The following is a 15,963-nucleotide window of genomic DNA, read 5'->3' on the forward strand; positions in this document are numbered from 1 at the left end:
AGAAGAGCCCCCTCAATTGAGTAGCCATAGCCTCAGTGATGCCTTCTACACCGCGACCAGATGCAGAAATTGACGCAAGTCCCTGGCCCTGTTTGCATCCGCGCCTGTCCCATGTCGGACCCAGCACTTCTCGCTCCCGCTTGAGCAACTCTCCGCCCTCGGACGGCCGCTTCCATGGAAGAACCCGCTGCCACTCGACGACCACTGGGGCGGGGGTTAGCCAGCCACAGGGTTGGCCGCCTCCTTTGCTGACGAAGAGAACCTTCTCTCCTTAGGGGGCGGGAACGGGCTTGGGCCGTCGTCGTGGCGATATGCTAATACCTCCCTCGCGCCTCTGACTGGCCAACCGGGGTGGCGATGCGCGGTGACGCCAGGCCCAGCGCGCGTGACGCGAGCGAGAGGGTGGGCGGGGACAAAAAAGAGGAGAGATTGCTGTGGTTGTCGGGCCGGGTTGGGGTTTCTCATGACAAAAGTTCTGCGCCGAGGGCAGCCGGGGAGCGCGTGCCCTTCGTGGCCGGCAGGTGAGGTGGCGGGGGAAGCGGGCGGCGTTTCTAGGGCGGAGAAGGGACGGAGGGGGGGGAGTTCTGTGTGGCGCGGGGCACCTCGCGAGACGGGGGCTTGGGGGGGGGGGTTGGCGGTGCCCTGGGGTAGCTGCCGAGGCCTGTCCGCCTACGGGGTGCCCAGTGGCCGCTGCTCCGGGTCAGCTGCAGCTGAGCTGGGCTCCGTTGCCTGGCTGCGTGCCTTGCCCGGTGACACCAGCACCCCGCTTCGCCCTCTGAGGCTTTGGGGGAAGGATGGAGGCACACGGCACAGGACAGCTGGTGCTCGCTTGTCCCTTCCTCCCGTCCCCCACCCCTCTTGGAAGGAGGGGGGGGGGAAGGAAACAGAAATGCAAACCTGCGTCTTAGCTTTTCCTTCCCTTCCCTCCAGCCCAGTTCTAGGTTATGCTGCTCCCTGGGCAACTCGCCCCCCAAAACAAGCCCCCATTTTCCAAAATCCACCACCCCGTCCTGCCCCACCCACCAAAGCGAGTGGCGGATCGGGCGTGCTTGTTTCTGAGTAGCATGCTGTGGAGGATCGGGCCTCGTGGCGTTGAATGATCCGCTGTTTCCTCCTCTCCTTGCTTGCTTGCCCTTTTCCCTCTCTCTGGGCATTGGAAGTAGAGAGGCTGAGGATTGGACTCGCTGGGCCCAGTCCCCTTTGCCTGGTGTGTCACCCAGAGGGAGTGGCAGCAGTATCCCCTCCTCGCCCTTCCCACTCAGAGGCAGGTGGCAAAAGGGCAGCTGATGCTACTACCTTTCCCAGCAAAGTAGGGAAGTGAGTGGCAGTGGCGTGGAGCGGCTGATGCTGCCTGTAGGGAGGTGCAATGATAAGGGACAGGGCACACCACCCAGTCAAAGAGTGAAGTTAGCTGCTGTTGCCTTTGCCCACTTTTCTCTGTAGATGGCACTGCGGAGAGAAGTTGAGCCAGCTGAGATGCCCGGAGAAAATACCGGTAGTGGCTATCCTGGCAGGAGTTGCTTGCTGGGAAGGAGGAGGCTCTGCAACACTTTCTGAGCTATCACCTTAATCCTCCTACCCTCTCTAGGGGGTGCAGTACTGTAGTCCTCACCACTTGGGAACCCAGAATGGTTAAACTATTCCTGTGCATGGAATAGTTGCCTAATCCTCTCTCTCTGAGTGGCACACCAATGGGAATTGGGCCCAGGGATCCCAATCCTTATTCTCCCTACTGCAGTGACAAGAGGGACAATGAGAAAGGAACCATGAAGACCAGTCCTTCCTAGTATGCTACCCAGAGAGAGCAACCATGATCTGCCACCTCTGTCCGGCTGGTTATCCTCTTTTTAGTAGTGTAGTGTAGTGGACTGCATTGCTTTGATGGAGTATTGAGAGGGATGAATGAAAGTGGAAGCATGTGCTGGCAAACAGTCATACTACCAAGGCACAGAGGAGAAAAAACCCAAAAAACAGCTGTCAGCAAAAGTGATAGGAAGAGACAGAATAGTAGATTTGTGCTTCACTCTGTTCTTATCCTGATATAGTTTTATCTTAGCCTGATATTCAAGATAAATTTAGAGTATTGAGTGGACTAAATAAAATACATTCCTGATTATGATACCTGATTCTAAATAATTTTTTTATGGAAAAAGATGTTTTAAAAGAACATTAGTTATTGCCCTTATTATTTGACAGTTGGAATCGTGATAAAATTATCCTTGCTAAAGTTCTTCTGGGATAGCTCTGCGGTAGATCATGAGACTCTTAATCTCAGTGTTGTGGGTTCAAGCCCCATGTTGGGTGAAAGATTCCTGCATTGCAGGGGGTTGGATTAGATGAACCTTGTGGTCCCTTCCAACTCTGCAATTCTATGATGTTAAAAAGATTTTGAAGAAAATGCTGTCATCTTTGATAGTTGCTGCTTCCTGAATTTTATTTACTTAAAGAAAAAGGTTCATATTTGTTATGGTGTAGAGCAGGCATCCCCAAACTGCGGCCCTCCAGATGTTTTGGCCTACAACTCCCATGATCCCTAGCTAACAGGGCCAGTGGTCAGGGATGATGGGAATTGTAGTCCAAAACATCTGGAGGGCCGAAGTTTGGGGATGCCTGGTGTAGAGTCCTTCAAAATGCTCTGGTTTGCTTCTGGTTTTGGTGCCTATCTTGTGAAAAATCCCTAAACCGAAGATGGTGAAGCTCCCATCTGTGGACCAAACTGGGCCCAGCACAGAGTCCCAGACCCAGTTTGGTCATCGAGGACATCTCCAAACCACCCACATCTGGCCTATATGTGACATCAGGTGTCGGGCTGGTATAGACATGCCTTCAAATGAACATTGGGGAGCTTAATCTGTAAGCTCCTGATTATTCCTTTGCTTGGAGCAAAGGACTCTCCCATTACCCATAATGACATCGTGGGATTGACAAGTGGCTTGCCCTGTTAATCTGTCAAAGTTGGCCTGCAGGTTGGCGAAAAAGGTTCTCCACCTTTGCTCAAAGCCTTCACATGATGCTTGGAGGTGTTTGTTCAGTATCTGCTGTCTTCTTTTAGCAACCTGTGCTCCACTAATATCTGATTTTGATTGTGCCCTATCAGCCTGCCCTATCTTATATCTTATAGGTATCTTATAGAGAGCATGGATGGGCAGAAGGTAGATCTAGATCTCTGGGTGATTTGCAGTATAAGCAAAGGTTTCTGGCTCACAATTGCCTAACAACCACAACTTTTCCTCCCCACTCCCCCCACTACAGTTAAGTTGCTGAAAATGAAAGTTTGGGGAATACCAGGAGAGGTTTTTTTCTGTGAAAGGACTTCTTAGCTTGGTTTTGATACTAATAACGAATTCCTGGCTAAGCATTTTTTGGGTGTGACCTGTACCCTAATTCTTAGCATAGTGTTGCCCATCACCCAAGCAGTGTGAGATTCCCAGGGTTTGTGGTGTCTTTATGATATATGGCTTATTCACACATATATACGGTACTATCCGAGCCTATGATGAAGGGGTTCACAGCATTAACACCCCAAAAGGATTTTGTTTCTCCCATTGTCAAAGCCTTGGATTCAAGCAGAGATCCGGCATAGCGCTCTCTCTCTCTCTCTCTCTCTCTCTCTCTCTCTCTCACACACACACACACACACACACACACACACACACACACACACTGTTTGCTGCTTTGCTTCTAGGTCACATCACAGCAAACTCTGCTCTGAACCCAGGCTTTGTCCTCCTAACGATTTAAGAGTTGAAGGTGGGGCCCCACCCATTTGCGTCTGGCACAGAGCCGGCATTCCTTTGTTGTTTTAATGGCCCATAATCCAGGCGATCACCTCAGCAGGAAGCTCACCTGGTTTGATTAGCTTTGAGCACTTGCTGGATCCAGGGATTAGAGGAGTCTGGCACCCACAAACTCATAAATGTTCATCTGCCTAAACCACTATTTTGAACCTGGTTCCAACTGGTAGATTCCAGGTTTCTAGCAAAAAACAAATAGTTCCTGCAAATCTGAAATCTGCCCATCCCTAACAGGGCTCATGTTCAATTCAACGATGTAGAGATGAAGCCAGATGTATTAAAATTATATAAAAAAATGAGGAAAATATATAAAGTTGACAAAGAAGCTTAGTTGTGTTGAATTTCTTGTATTTGTTTTAATATTTCTCAGCTTGCCCACCACATAGCTTTCCCTACTGGCTCTTGCTGCTTTTTTTGCCTAGGTTTCATAAACCTCATTGGAAATTCTTCAAGAAAGATTGTTTGTGGTTAGTTTTTGTGTGTTTGAAAGAAGACTTGGATTAAAGTTTCAATAGAAGCCCACTTGGTTTGTAGAGATTGAGAAGGGGTAAATTGAAAGACATACCGGTAATGCAGAGACATGCTGCCAACTGACAATCCTGTACAGCATTACAATAGTGATTTGTGAAAGAATTGGAAGTTAGAGCAGGAAGGTGGCTAATTTCCCCTGTGTAACATATACATATGTAGGAAACAGAGAGAGGAGTCCTTAGAGATCCCTTGAAAGAGATGGAAACATGGGGCTGCTTATTTTTATTGAATCACTTTCCTTTATTTATTTTATTGCATCACTTTCCTTGGGAAGATTGTACTGTATACAGGGGATTTACAATGTGCCCATGATACTTATCTGTTACGTACATGCAAACTTAGCACCGGGAAGAAGCTATAAGGCAGACTTAACACAGCATCAGTCCTCCAAAGCAACAGCAGACTTCCAATACTATTTCTTGCCAGGCAGCTGCAAGGACTCAACTTGCCCTCTTTTGCTGGATATATTTAAACTACTTATACCTAACTTTTCAGTTCCCGCACGGGAACATGGGATGTGACGAAAACATTCTAGTGGCTTTGTGGTAGCCACCAGCCATCAAAATAAATTGAGCAAACACCTTAAAGTTAATTAGCTACACAAGAGCTGGACGGGAGGATCTGTGGGCCTTCCAAATCAACCCCATCCAGCATGGTCAGTGATCAAGGATAATGGGAGTTATAGTCCAACAGTGTTTGGTAGACTAACAAGTTTCCCACTCCTGGCCTAGTAGGAAGGTCATTCTCAAGCTTTGCATGACAGAAAATACCACTAACAGGAACCATATTTTGAATTGGGCAATGAAGGGCCAGCGTCATTGTCTGAAACTTCTCACAAGGGAGTGAGTCAGTGGACAAGGTCAAAGGGTTCTTTAACTTCTTTCTCCCCAGCATCAACAGTGAATGCTCAAAACTTCTCCTTAATGTGCACCTTAGCTCATTCTGTCCATGAGCTAAGACAATGAAAAACAACATTGAGCACCGAGGAATAGAAAACACATATAAACTTGGGTTTTGTTCACAATTTGGGTCCTTGTTTTCTCTCTGTGATAAGAGGGGGCCCATACTTTATGTTTACGTACCTTTAGGTATTTTTTTTATATTTCTTTTCTCTCCTCTCCCATTCTATCCTACAGTAATTACAATCCTGTGAGACAGCTGAAACTTAGAGAATGTGTGTGAATAGAGCAGTGTTTCTCAACCTTTTTTTGGGCCACGGCACACTTGTTCCGTGAAAAAAATCACGAGGCACACCACCATTAAAAAAGTTAAAAAATTTAACGCTGTGCCGCCCTATATTGACTATAATTATGACTGTAAGAAACACTTGCCAATTGCTGTGTTGGTTGCAATCTCCTGTAATAAGGCTTCACAAGCCGTCCGGTGGGTTAGTGTTGTGTATTGGCGGCCGCCAGGCTCGTTTGCACTGAGCTTTGGGAAAGAGGAGGAGAAATATTGCTTTCCGGCGGATCAGTTATTTGTATTGGCGGCCGCCAGGCACGTGACAATGCAAATCGCCCTTCTCGTCGCGGCATGTCGCGGCACACCAGCCAGCGTCTCGCGGCACACTAGTGTGCCGCGGAACAGCGGTTGAGAAACGCTGGAATAGAGTTCAGAGCTAACAAGTGAGCTTCATTGATGAACAGGGAATTGAGGCAGCACCATACTTGAAATGTTCCCTCAGCCTCCCCTCCTTGGAAGTCCTCTGGGCTGCCGCAGCTGCTGCCCCTTGTCTCTGAACTGTCCCCCTGCCCCAAAGAGAGGTGCATCCTCACACTGCCCCACAGGGGCCTGGGAAGCACCCCCTGGCCTGCCCCAGAGGCACCATTCACCTTGGGAGCTTGTAGTTAGGGCTGCTGCAACAAACAGCCGTACAAACCTTTGGGAGGCATAGACGTAAGAGGGAATCAGAGGAGGGAATAAAGGAAAGAGGGATGGAGGCCAGTGTTGCCTGTGGCACCTCGACCATCATTCAAGGCACCCCAGCGTGCCATGGCACACTGGTTGAAAACCACTGCTTTAAAAGCTCTTCAGCTCTATAACTAGATCCTTAATAAGCATCCATCTAAGTGCACAAGAAAAACATAGCTATGTAGCCAGAATATGACGGGGGAGTTTGTGGGCCTCCAGATGTTGTTGGACTCCATCTGCCATCAACCACAACCAGTGAGGTTATTGATAATGCAAAATGTAATCCAAGCGTATCTGGAGGGCCATGGGTTCCTCATCCCTCTATTTGTGTATCTCTCTCTATTTATATAAAGCAAATCCTAAAGCTCTGCTTACTTGTTTGGAATGAAGCCCAGTTCAGTACATTTTTCTTCGCACATGCTTCAAATTGCAACCTTTTTTTTTGGTGCCTTTTATGCATGGAGTTGAAACGTGTTTTGCTCTCTTGCAGTTTCTTTCCATTTGGGACTTCCTTCATGCTGACATGGTAACGACAGGTTGGCTTTCACCACCAGGTGAACGGAGAAATTTGGTCAAAAGAGGTAACCTGCTCTTAAAATCTCAGTTTGGGGGTTCAATGTATATTTGATTATTATATATTGGATTATACTCTGGAAAGTCCCAGTAGTGGATGTGGGGGTTGTTTTCGGATTCTGTTGTTTTCAAATTCTGCATGTGATTATACAGGTAGTACTCCTTACTGTTTAAAGGGACCCAGGTGGCGCTGTGGTTAAACCACTGAGCCTAGGGCTTGCTGATCAGAAGGTCGGCGGTTCGAATCCCTGTGACGGGGTGAGCTCCCGTTGCTTGGTCCCAGCTCCTGCCAACCTAGCAGTTCGAAAGCACGTCAAAATGCAAGTAGATAAATAGGAACCGCTACAGCGGGAAGGTAAACGGCCTTTCCATGTGCTGCTCTGGTTTGCCAGAAGCGGCTTTGTCATGCTGGCCACATGACCTGGAAGCTATACGCCGGCTCCCTCGGCCAATAATGCGAGATGAGCGTGCAACCCCAGAGTCGGTCACGACTGGACCTAATGGTCAGGGGTCCCTTTACCTTTACTATTTGAACAGCTGACAAATGTAAATGAACGCAATATGTCTCAGTGTTATCTGTGAAATACAGTAATAAACGAGAGAATGTATATTAACCTTCTGTTTTAATCTGTGCTTTAGAGTATTATGGAGTTAGAGTGTGAGTTGGAGTTGTGGGTAACATGCTGCTAAATTCTCACCACTCATGTTTGGTAGTTTATTCTCCGTATCTTACAGCACTCCCTCTGTAAAAAATAAGAATTATTAGAGTTTAAATGAGTGCATGTTAGACACTAATGCCTTCCTGTGTTTTTGTAAAATACTGTTAGTCCCTGAAATTGTTCCATGCTGTGGTCTTGAAAATCCTGTTCATTAAATGATATGGGTGGTAATTAACTAAGTTTCGCTCAGAGTAGACCTATTGAAATTAATGACTATGTAAAGTCAACTAATTTTAATTGGTCTTCTTTCATTGAAACCTAGTTGAATACCTTTCTGTGCATTTCTGCTGCATGAAAAAGATTCACATATAGTTTGTAAGTACTGTCACTGCCTATCTTTGGAAGGCTTAGCTGACTGATTTACAAGCCTAGTTACCTTGGTTAAGACAAGGCTGTTGTTTCTTAGTACCAAGTATAAGTTATGTATTTCCATGGCTTTACCAGGTTTGATATGGTGCACAACTCCACCCCCTGTATAGCCTTTCAGAAATGAGGACAGAAAATTATAGTGGTTTTGTTTGTGTTCTTCTGCAAACTCATCTGTTCATATTTAAGGCATTCCCACACTGCCAGTTCAGTAAAGCGAAAAGTTGAAAATTAATATTTGAGTAAATGGAGGAGCAACTATGTTTTCTGGAATTTTGTGCAATGTGATCTCCTTGTCTCGCCTATGCTGGCCCAGTGGTCTGCTGAAAGAACTAGCATGGACCATTGTCATTGTTTTGTGGTATATGGAGATTATCTGGAATGAAGTGGAGCATCTGAAACCTAAAAGAAATCCCAAGTAGCTTTCTGTTGATTATCGCCACCATTATTTATTTGTATGCCACTTTTCCATGCTGAACCATCCTCAAAATGGCTGACATCAAAAAGTTTATGTAAAATAATTCACTAACAATTACAATACATAACAAAATTTAAATAGTCATATAAACAATAGGCTAATGAAAAAAATCATGTTAGCAAATATGCATTAAAATTAGTCCATTGATAATTCATAATAAGGTCCAACAATAAAATACAAGAACATAATCCAGATAACAGCAAAAATAATATGATTAATATCCAAAACGGAATCTTAAACTCACTCTTACATTTACTTTAATCTTTAACTTTCTGATGGCAACAAAACTGTTTATTGCAGAAGATTTATTTCTATAATTTAATATTGTCTTAATCATATCACCATTGCATCTTCATTGGACTTGTCATATTTTATTAGAAGATGGAGGAATTATTATTTATTAAGGGTATTCAACCTGCCTTTCATCCCAACATCCTAGGGGCAGGGTGCAATAGATTTCACTTCTATAGTTGCTATAAATGAATGCATCTGTATTAGAACTATATTTAAACTGTTTTTAATTTGTGGAATTGTTTTTAACGTTTTCTAAATGGAAGTGTTTTTACGTATCTTGCTTTATGTTTGTAACTGTTTTACTTGTTTTATAATTGTATATTTTTATGGTTGTAACCTGCCCAGGGACTTTATAGTAAAGGGTAGGTAGCAAATAAATAAACAGACCGATGCCTTCCTTTTAAATATAAATATGCAGTTTGATACTGATTGTGAAATGATTGTTTATTTTATTGCTTTTGTAAAGAAAATGCCACATTTTCTTTGTTACACTGTAATCACATGGCAGAGTCCTTCAAGAAGTGATCCTCATGATAGAACAAGTTTCGTGCATGGATCACACCCTTTGTAAAAACAAAAGCCTGAAATGGGGATACAAAATCCCTGTCATACCACTGCAAGTAGGAACAGTGACCCTGCTGTTGCCTTTTTGCTGGGGACGAAGAGTAAAATCCAAATATTCCTATTAACCTGCTCAGTGGGCAACAGGAGGGGAGAAGAATGAATTTCTGAACTGGTTGATAAGCAGTGATATCTGGTGTGCTTGGATTGCTTTGTGTTTGGGAGAGTAACAAAATGCTTTAATAGAAATTGCACCCTTTTATTTTTAAAAATATGCTTTGAAAATATGCTTGTGTTGCGACAAATACACAGGACTAATTGTGATCGGCTCTTGTAATGCAGGATTCTTTTAAAGATGCACATGTAGTATACTTCGCTCAGTAATAAGAGTATAAGCAATTTAGACGACAGAGGGCACTGTGCTGCCTATTGTTTGTGCATGGTGGCAAGATGTAGAGACCACTCAGGTCACTTAGAGCCCAAGGCCAAATGCAAGTTCTGTCTGCGAGAGGACAGCTTCCCTGTGCACTAAACAGTGTGTGACAGCATTTCTTCTACACATCATGTGCTTCCACAGAGCAGCAAATGGGAAGCCATCTGCACCCTTCACACCCAGAAACTAACCCTGCAAGCTAGCAGATGCTCCGTGTGTTCATGTTTTGTGTATGGGGTGCCGTGTAGTGGTTAGAGTGTTGGACTAGGACCTAGAAGACCAGGGTTCAAATCCCCACTCAGTCAGGAAGCTCAGTGTGTGATCTTGGGCCACTCACTGCATCTCAGCCTAACCTACACCCCAAGCTGCTTGTGAGGATAAAATGATGAGGGTTGGGGGAACCAGGTATGCCGCCTTGAACTCCTTGGAGACAAAGGTGGGATATAAATGCAATCAGTCAATAAAATAAACCATTGTAGGTGAAGGGATATGGTTAGGAAGATCCATATAATTACTGCTGGGCAGACTTACCAGTTTTGGCCAGGAAAAAGGAGTTGGCTTGAACAGCACATTTGGATCCACTAGCTTCTGCAAAAGCTGGGTGCAGGATGGTCAGCTACATCTTGAATCCTTTACTGTATCTGCCTCAGTCTGATGAGTCAAGGTGATTCTGAAGAACTTTAGGAATGGCATGCTATCTTTGACAATAAACATCAGAAAGCTTTTCAATGAAGAGTAGGTATGGGATGGATGATAATTCTTGGCTTGTGTTTGTGGTCATTGGTCTGGTTCAGAAAACTACATTCCCTTCTTGTTTCTAGTTCGTACTCATGGGAGATTTACAAGTTCTAACACCCTGTTCAAAGGGGAGAGCTCACTCTGAAACCTGCTTGCTTACCTTCTCTGTATTACCTACATTGGGCATAATAGCAAGGAGTAGTGTAGTGACTGTGCCATTTCCATGGCAAAAGAACAGCTTCCGCCTGTTTTACTTTTCTGATTTTTATTTCAAAAGCTCTTTTCAGGAACTTTGTAAACATGAATGAAAAAGTGTGTATGTTGGGGTGGGGTGGGAAGCAAAACTGGCTTATATGCTGTGAGTGGCCACTGCCTTGATTCAAAAGAAGCCTCTTGCGCCCTGATCATGACATGGGTCTCAATTACTGACTTGTAACACCACCAGTGAATTTTCTGGGGACTCCCTGCTTCCCCTGGCTTAAGTAGTGCTTCATGTGCAACCCTCTTCTAAAACTGTACTGAGAAAGGGCAAAGAATTTGAGTGCCGTCATGAAGCAGTAGCTGTGCTATTTTCTTGGCCAGCAATTCCATAAACACTCTGAGCAGGTGGCAGAGGCAGAGGCGGAGCGATAGAGAAGTACACAAAGTCACATGCTCCTTTCAGATGCTGCAGGCATTCTGCTGAATTCTCCTGGCGGGTGAGTTGCTGTTTTTCATGGTTTTAATATACTGCAGCCAGTGTGCAGGCAAGAGGATGTTTAGGGTTCTGTAATGTAGGGACAATCTATTGCTTAGAGTCAGTAAGACCTTAATTTCTGTTTTCTTAGCATTTGGAAAAGGAGACGCTGTGTTAGGGCTTACAGAGATCTAGGCTGGAGACGTGTGAGTAGCCTCTGATCTATTCTCGGTTCTGTTTGTTTGAGCTGCAGGATCATGAATAAGTGGTGTGAGTTTTGTTATGAAAATTCTCATCGAAGGTAGTTCAACATGCTACTGCCCTGAATGTTTCAAAGCAACTTTGTTAATTAAGCTCAGTATATCAGCATCGGGTTTCTGCTGAGTCTGCTTTCAATAGGCTCTGCCTTTGTTCAGAGACACAGATCAGCTGTGTTCCATCTCACCCGAATGAAATGAAAGCCTGCAGTGTGATTTTCTGAACTTTTTGGTAAGCATGCAACATTAGTATAACAGTTTCTTAGCAGATTATATTTGAACACCTGGTAAAATAACCTGCCATTAAAGTAAAGCACTGGCATTTCTCTTTCTAAGTAGCTGAACACTGCCAGCAGTGACTCATAATATGGTCATTTTAATGTGGAAGATGTTGTAGGACTTTAGGTGTTGGCAATGTACTGTCTTTCTTCTTTTAGAGACTGAGCATTAAAATCTAAAATTGAAGAGCAGTATAACATTCCAAACAGACTCAGCAGGAAATTGTTGTTCCCACAGAGCAATTTCACAGGTCAAGTGAAAATGCTGATGAAACATCAATTATGATACTTAGAGTAGCACCTTAGAGACCAACTAAGTTTGTCATTGGTATGAGCTTTCGTGTGCATGCACACTTCTTCAGATACTGAAGAAGTGTGCATGCACAGGAAAGCTCATACAAATGACAAACTTAGTTGGTCTCTAAGGTGCTACTGGAAGGATTTTTTTTTGTTTCGACTACGTCAGACCAACACGACTACCTACCTGTAAATGATACTTAGAGATATTGCCATTGTTGTGAAAACTGCTGTATAGTGCATACAGCAAAGTCATCAAAATATTTAGTAGTATACAGATGCTGGGCACAATTGAAAACTGATTATCTTGGAGGCTTTGGAGGTTTACATTACATTATTATTTTTTAAGCAATGGGTGTTATTCAACTAGTTTTCCTCAGAGTATATCCACTGAAACATGACTGAATTGGGTCCATTAATTTCAATAGATCTACTCTGATTTCACTATTTATTTATTTTTAAGCCACCACTCTTTGGAGAAGGACATGGGATATAAATTTACAATAGTGATGCAGTTACTTGCAGCTGCTGTTCTTTTAAGTGTCTCTCTGTGCCAACCCATATATAGGATCTGTGCATGGACAGGACCCACCTTTCAAAGATGACTGTGGCATGTGGCATCCCTTCTGTTGACTAAAATTTTTAGTACCCACCCATCAACTCTATCAAGGCATTGGGAGTTACAGGTAGGTAGCCGTGTTGGTCTGAGTCGAAGCAAAATAAAAAAATTCCTTCAGTAGCACCTTAAAGACCAACTAAGTTTATATTTTGGTATGAGCTTTCGTGTGCATGCACACTTCTTCAGATACCTGGTATCTGAAGAAGTGTGCATGCACACGAAAGCTCATACCAAAATATAAACTTAGTTGGTCTTTAAGGTGCTACTGAAGGAATTTTTTTATAAGGCATTGGGAGTAAGATTCGCCAATTCGATTCCTCTTTAGAATAATAGAATCATAGAATTGTAGAGCCCTTTAGTTGCCACATAGTAGAGAAAGTCCTATCCTTCTTTTCACAGCTGGAATTTTGTTTGTATCTGAAACAAAACAATCTGTAAGATAAAGCCCTTTTCTTTGGAGTTTCATGCAGTCCTTTCCCATCCTCTGAGAGGATCAACATTTTCATTTCAGAGAAACACTGCCCTGGTGGTGTACAGTCTTCAAGAAGCATGCAGAGTGCTGGAGCAGATGCCCAATCAAAGGGTCACCATCTGTGGTGAATTTGGCTGGGCAAAGACCATATAACTGAGGCATGCTAAAAGTTTACCAAAGAGAAAAGCATCCATTTGTCAAAGTTCAGAGCTGCCCTCTCTGGAAAAGCCTTTGCTGCTCTTGAAATGACTCCACAAGGCCCTTATAAAAAAATTTCTTACTTAAAACACCACCACCAAAAAATCTGGTATTCTTGCTGTCTTCACTCTTAGTATAACTATATCGCAGTCTGTTCCCACATTCATTACATTTCTGAGTTGAGTATATGACCACGGTCATATTTGTATTTATTGACAAAAAAAGCTTCAGTCTGTTTTCCACATGTGGCCTTGATGCTGGCAAGAGAGCTTACTGGGAAGAGATTATCATGCTGCTCTTCAGATGGACAGATAGGATACACCCTGGCAGGAAATTTTTCTCACGGGTCTTTTGTGTTGCTTTAAAATAGGAAATAAGATACTAGCTTTCAGGAGTAACCAAACCTATTTTTACAGATGCTTCCGAGTAGGGGCATTTTATATCTTCCAGTTTTTCACACTGCAGTTTGTGTGACTGCCAGTGGGCAACCACATATTGCAACACAACAACAGAGGACAGAGTGAGTGACCAAAGCAGGCAGGTCAGTAGCATTAGTAAACAGCCAGCAGAGCAAGCAAGTGGGTAGGTGGGTGGCACAGGTGGGCATTCCCTCCTGTTGTTGCTACAGGTTGAAAACATTCTCTCCTTAGTTCACTGCCACCAGAAAGAAGTGTCCATTTATAAATGCACGTTTTCTTCTGCCAGCGAAAGTGGTGCATGCTGAAAGGGGGGAAAGCTCTCTTCTCTTCATGCCCCTATTTTCTGTGATTGACAGTGACGGGGGATCTTGGGACTAGGGTGAAATGTTGGAGGAGGCAAGAGTTTTGGACAAACTGTGAGACAGAGATTGGAAACAGGGTGGGTTTTGATGGGGTGGGTTGAAGGAGCTGTAAGGATATGGGAGTTGTCAAGACAGTGCAGGGATTAGCAGGGTTGGCGAGCAAATGAGAGTCCCAAGTGCTGACAGTTGAACATTAGTAGGACCAAATCATTTCATTGTCTTCTCTGCTGCCCCAGCCTCCCAGCATAGTATTACATCATTTTTTATTTGATGTGTACATGTTTTACCCATACAGTTGAAAAATCTGAGATTTCTGAAGACAAGTACAGGCTAGTGAGATCCTGCCATTTTTGCTGCTCCACTTCGTTCTGTGTTCACTTTTATGACAGGTGAAGTCACTTTTATTGGCAGCTCTTTCTTAATACCTTTTGACAGTTATCAGTTCCAACATATTTCTTGTTTTGGACTCAAAAACCAGTAACAATGATAGGTGTCTTTTTTGGGAGGGGGAGGGGAGAAAAAAATACACTGCCCTGAGAAATGTGGGAGAGCTATTATGCCTTACTAATCCCTGTGAAAATCATTAACAGAATGGTCTCCTGTTGTTTGCTCAGTTTTTAATCCTCACAGTGTTATCTAAAGTAATCTTACTTCTGAAGAGACAAGATTTATAGACCGCTCTGATTGGAGGAGGTTTGGACCTGTCTTTTGTAATACTGCAATTAAATGCTTCAGACTTGAGGGGGTCTTCATCAAACCCGCTTTGTTGCATGAAGGAAAAGGAATTCCCCAAACCCCTTATTACCAGAAGAGGAATTTTTGAATTGTTGGCTTGAATATGCATTTCTTTATTTGATATATATATATAGAGATAGATATATTTAAAGTATTCACTATCAAAAATTTCCCCTAGATGTAAGCATGCTAAAATTTCCACAGGAAAAATCTCTAGATTTCCATAGAAAGCCTTTGTTCCTTCTTCATGAATGACTCATAGAGAAGTTTCTACACAGAGCTTTCAACTTCCTTGTGAAAAAAATACGTTCCTATGACATTGTCTTGTTTTTCCTCTTTACTGATGGGGTTTCTAGCAACTGCTCTGTAAAGTGTGATCTAGATTCTAATCCTCACTTGTTTTGTTATTCTGGATTAGTTCTAAATTCATGCTTGTGAGAAAATTGCCACTATTATTTAATCAGTGACTGACAAACTGTTGTTGGAGGCACCTCTGCCTGAAGTTAACCTTTTTGAGACTCTCTCCTTTCTTCACTCTGAAATAAGTAGACATATACGACTCCTCACATTTTCTGTAACCTTAAAATATAAAGATACATCTTAGATCAGCCAAGAAGGCCCTCTTGATTGTTTGGAAGCAAGGTGTGCCTTGGTGGCTGCAGCATTAATTTGGAAATTCTGTTATTTTGAGATTGAGCAAGCTTCAGCACTTTTGAGAAGCATTGGGAAATTACCCTTTTGGGGGCTGACTTCCAGTGGTTAGATTTAAGATTTTAAGGGGCAGGGATTTTAGTAAGTGTTTCCATCTTATTTTATTACCCATGTTGTTGTTAAACTGGAACCTTCCCCAAGGATAAGGGAACCTGCCATGATGCTCTTGGAACTTGCTCTGAAGCCTCTAGTTCTGATCTCTTCGGGAGACCTTGTCCTTGGCAGAATGGATGGTGTGGTAGATTTTGTTATGACTTAGCACTGCCTTGTTGGCCTTGGTGCCATCATTTGTTTGTGTACAATGATATGACTCTTACTCTCTCATAGGCATAGTGTCTGATAGTCTTAGTGTTGCAGGGCCATCTGTTCATCTGCAGGTGTTTTAGTTTTGCACACTGAAAATGTATTTGGGTGCCAGACAGGAAAGTGTTGATATGACTGGCAAATGGGGTGAGAAAATGCAACTCTGTAAAGTTAATAGTTCCACATTTCTCACTGTTCAGTCAGCAATCTCAAGGCATCTGTAGAGGGGGCAAGAGGG

At 43.6% G+C, this 15,963-nt stretch overlaps 1 protein-coding gene across 6 annotated transcripts in view; it reads left to right on the forward strand.

Moving 5' to 3' along the window:
- Positions 1 to 390: 390 nt before the first annotated feature.
- Positions 391 to 15,963, forward strand: part of PPARD (peroxisome proliferator activated receptor delta) — a 51,001-nt gene continuing 35,428 nt past the window's right edge. For 2 of the 6 annotated variants that reach the window (XM_035122211.3, XM_088674225.1), the window contains exons 1-2: positions 475 to 521; positions 6,727 to 6,817. Coding sequence is in view for 1 of the 6 variants with exons in the window: in XM_088674219.1 (XP_088530345.1) it covers positions 6,760 to 6,817 (58 nt within the window). In the remaining 5 variants the exon portion in view is untranslated. Of the gene's footprint in view, positions 522 to 6,726; positions 6,818 to 15,963 lie in introns of those variants that run through there. The other 4 variants (XM_088674219.1, XM_088674220.1, XM_088674223.1 and 1 more) reach the window with 4 other exon arrangements.

This window comes from Zootoca vivipara, chromosome 7 (genome assembly GCF_965207765.1).
Source record: "Zootoca vivipara chromosome 7, rZooViv2.hap1.1, whole genome shotgun sequence".
In the NCBI taxonomy this organism is placed as follows: Eukaryota; Metazoa; Chordata; class Lepidosauria; order Squamata; family Lacertidae; genus Zootoca; species Zootoca vivipara.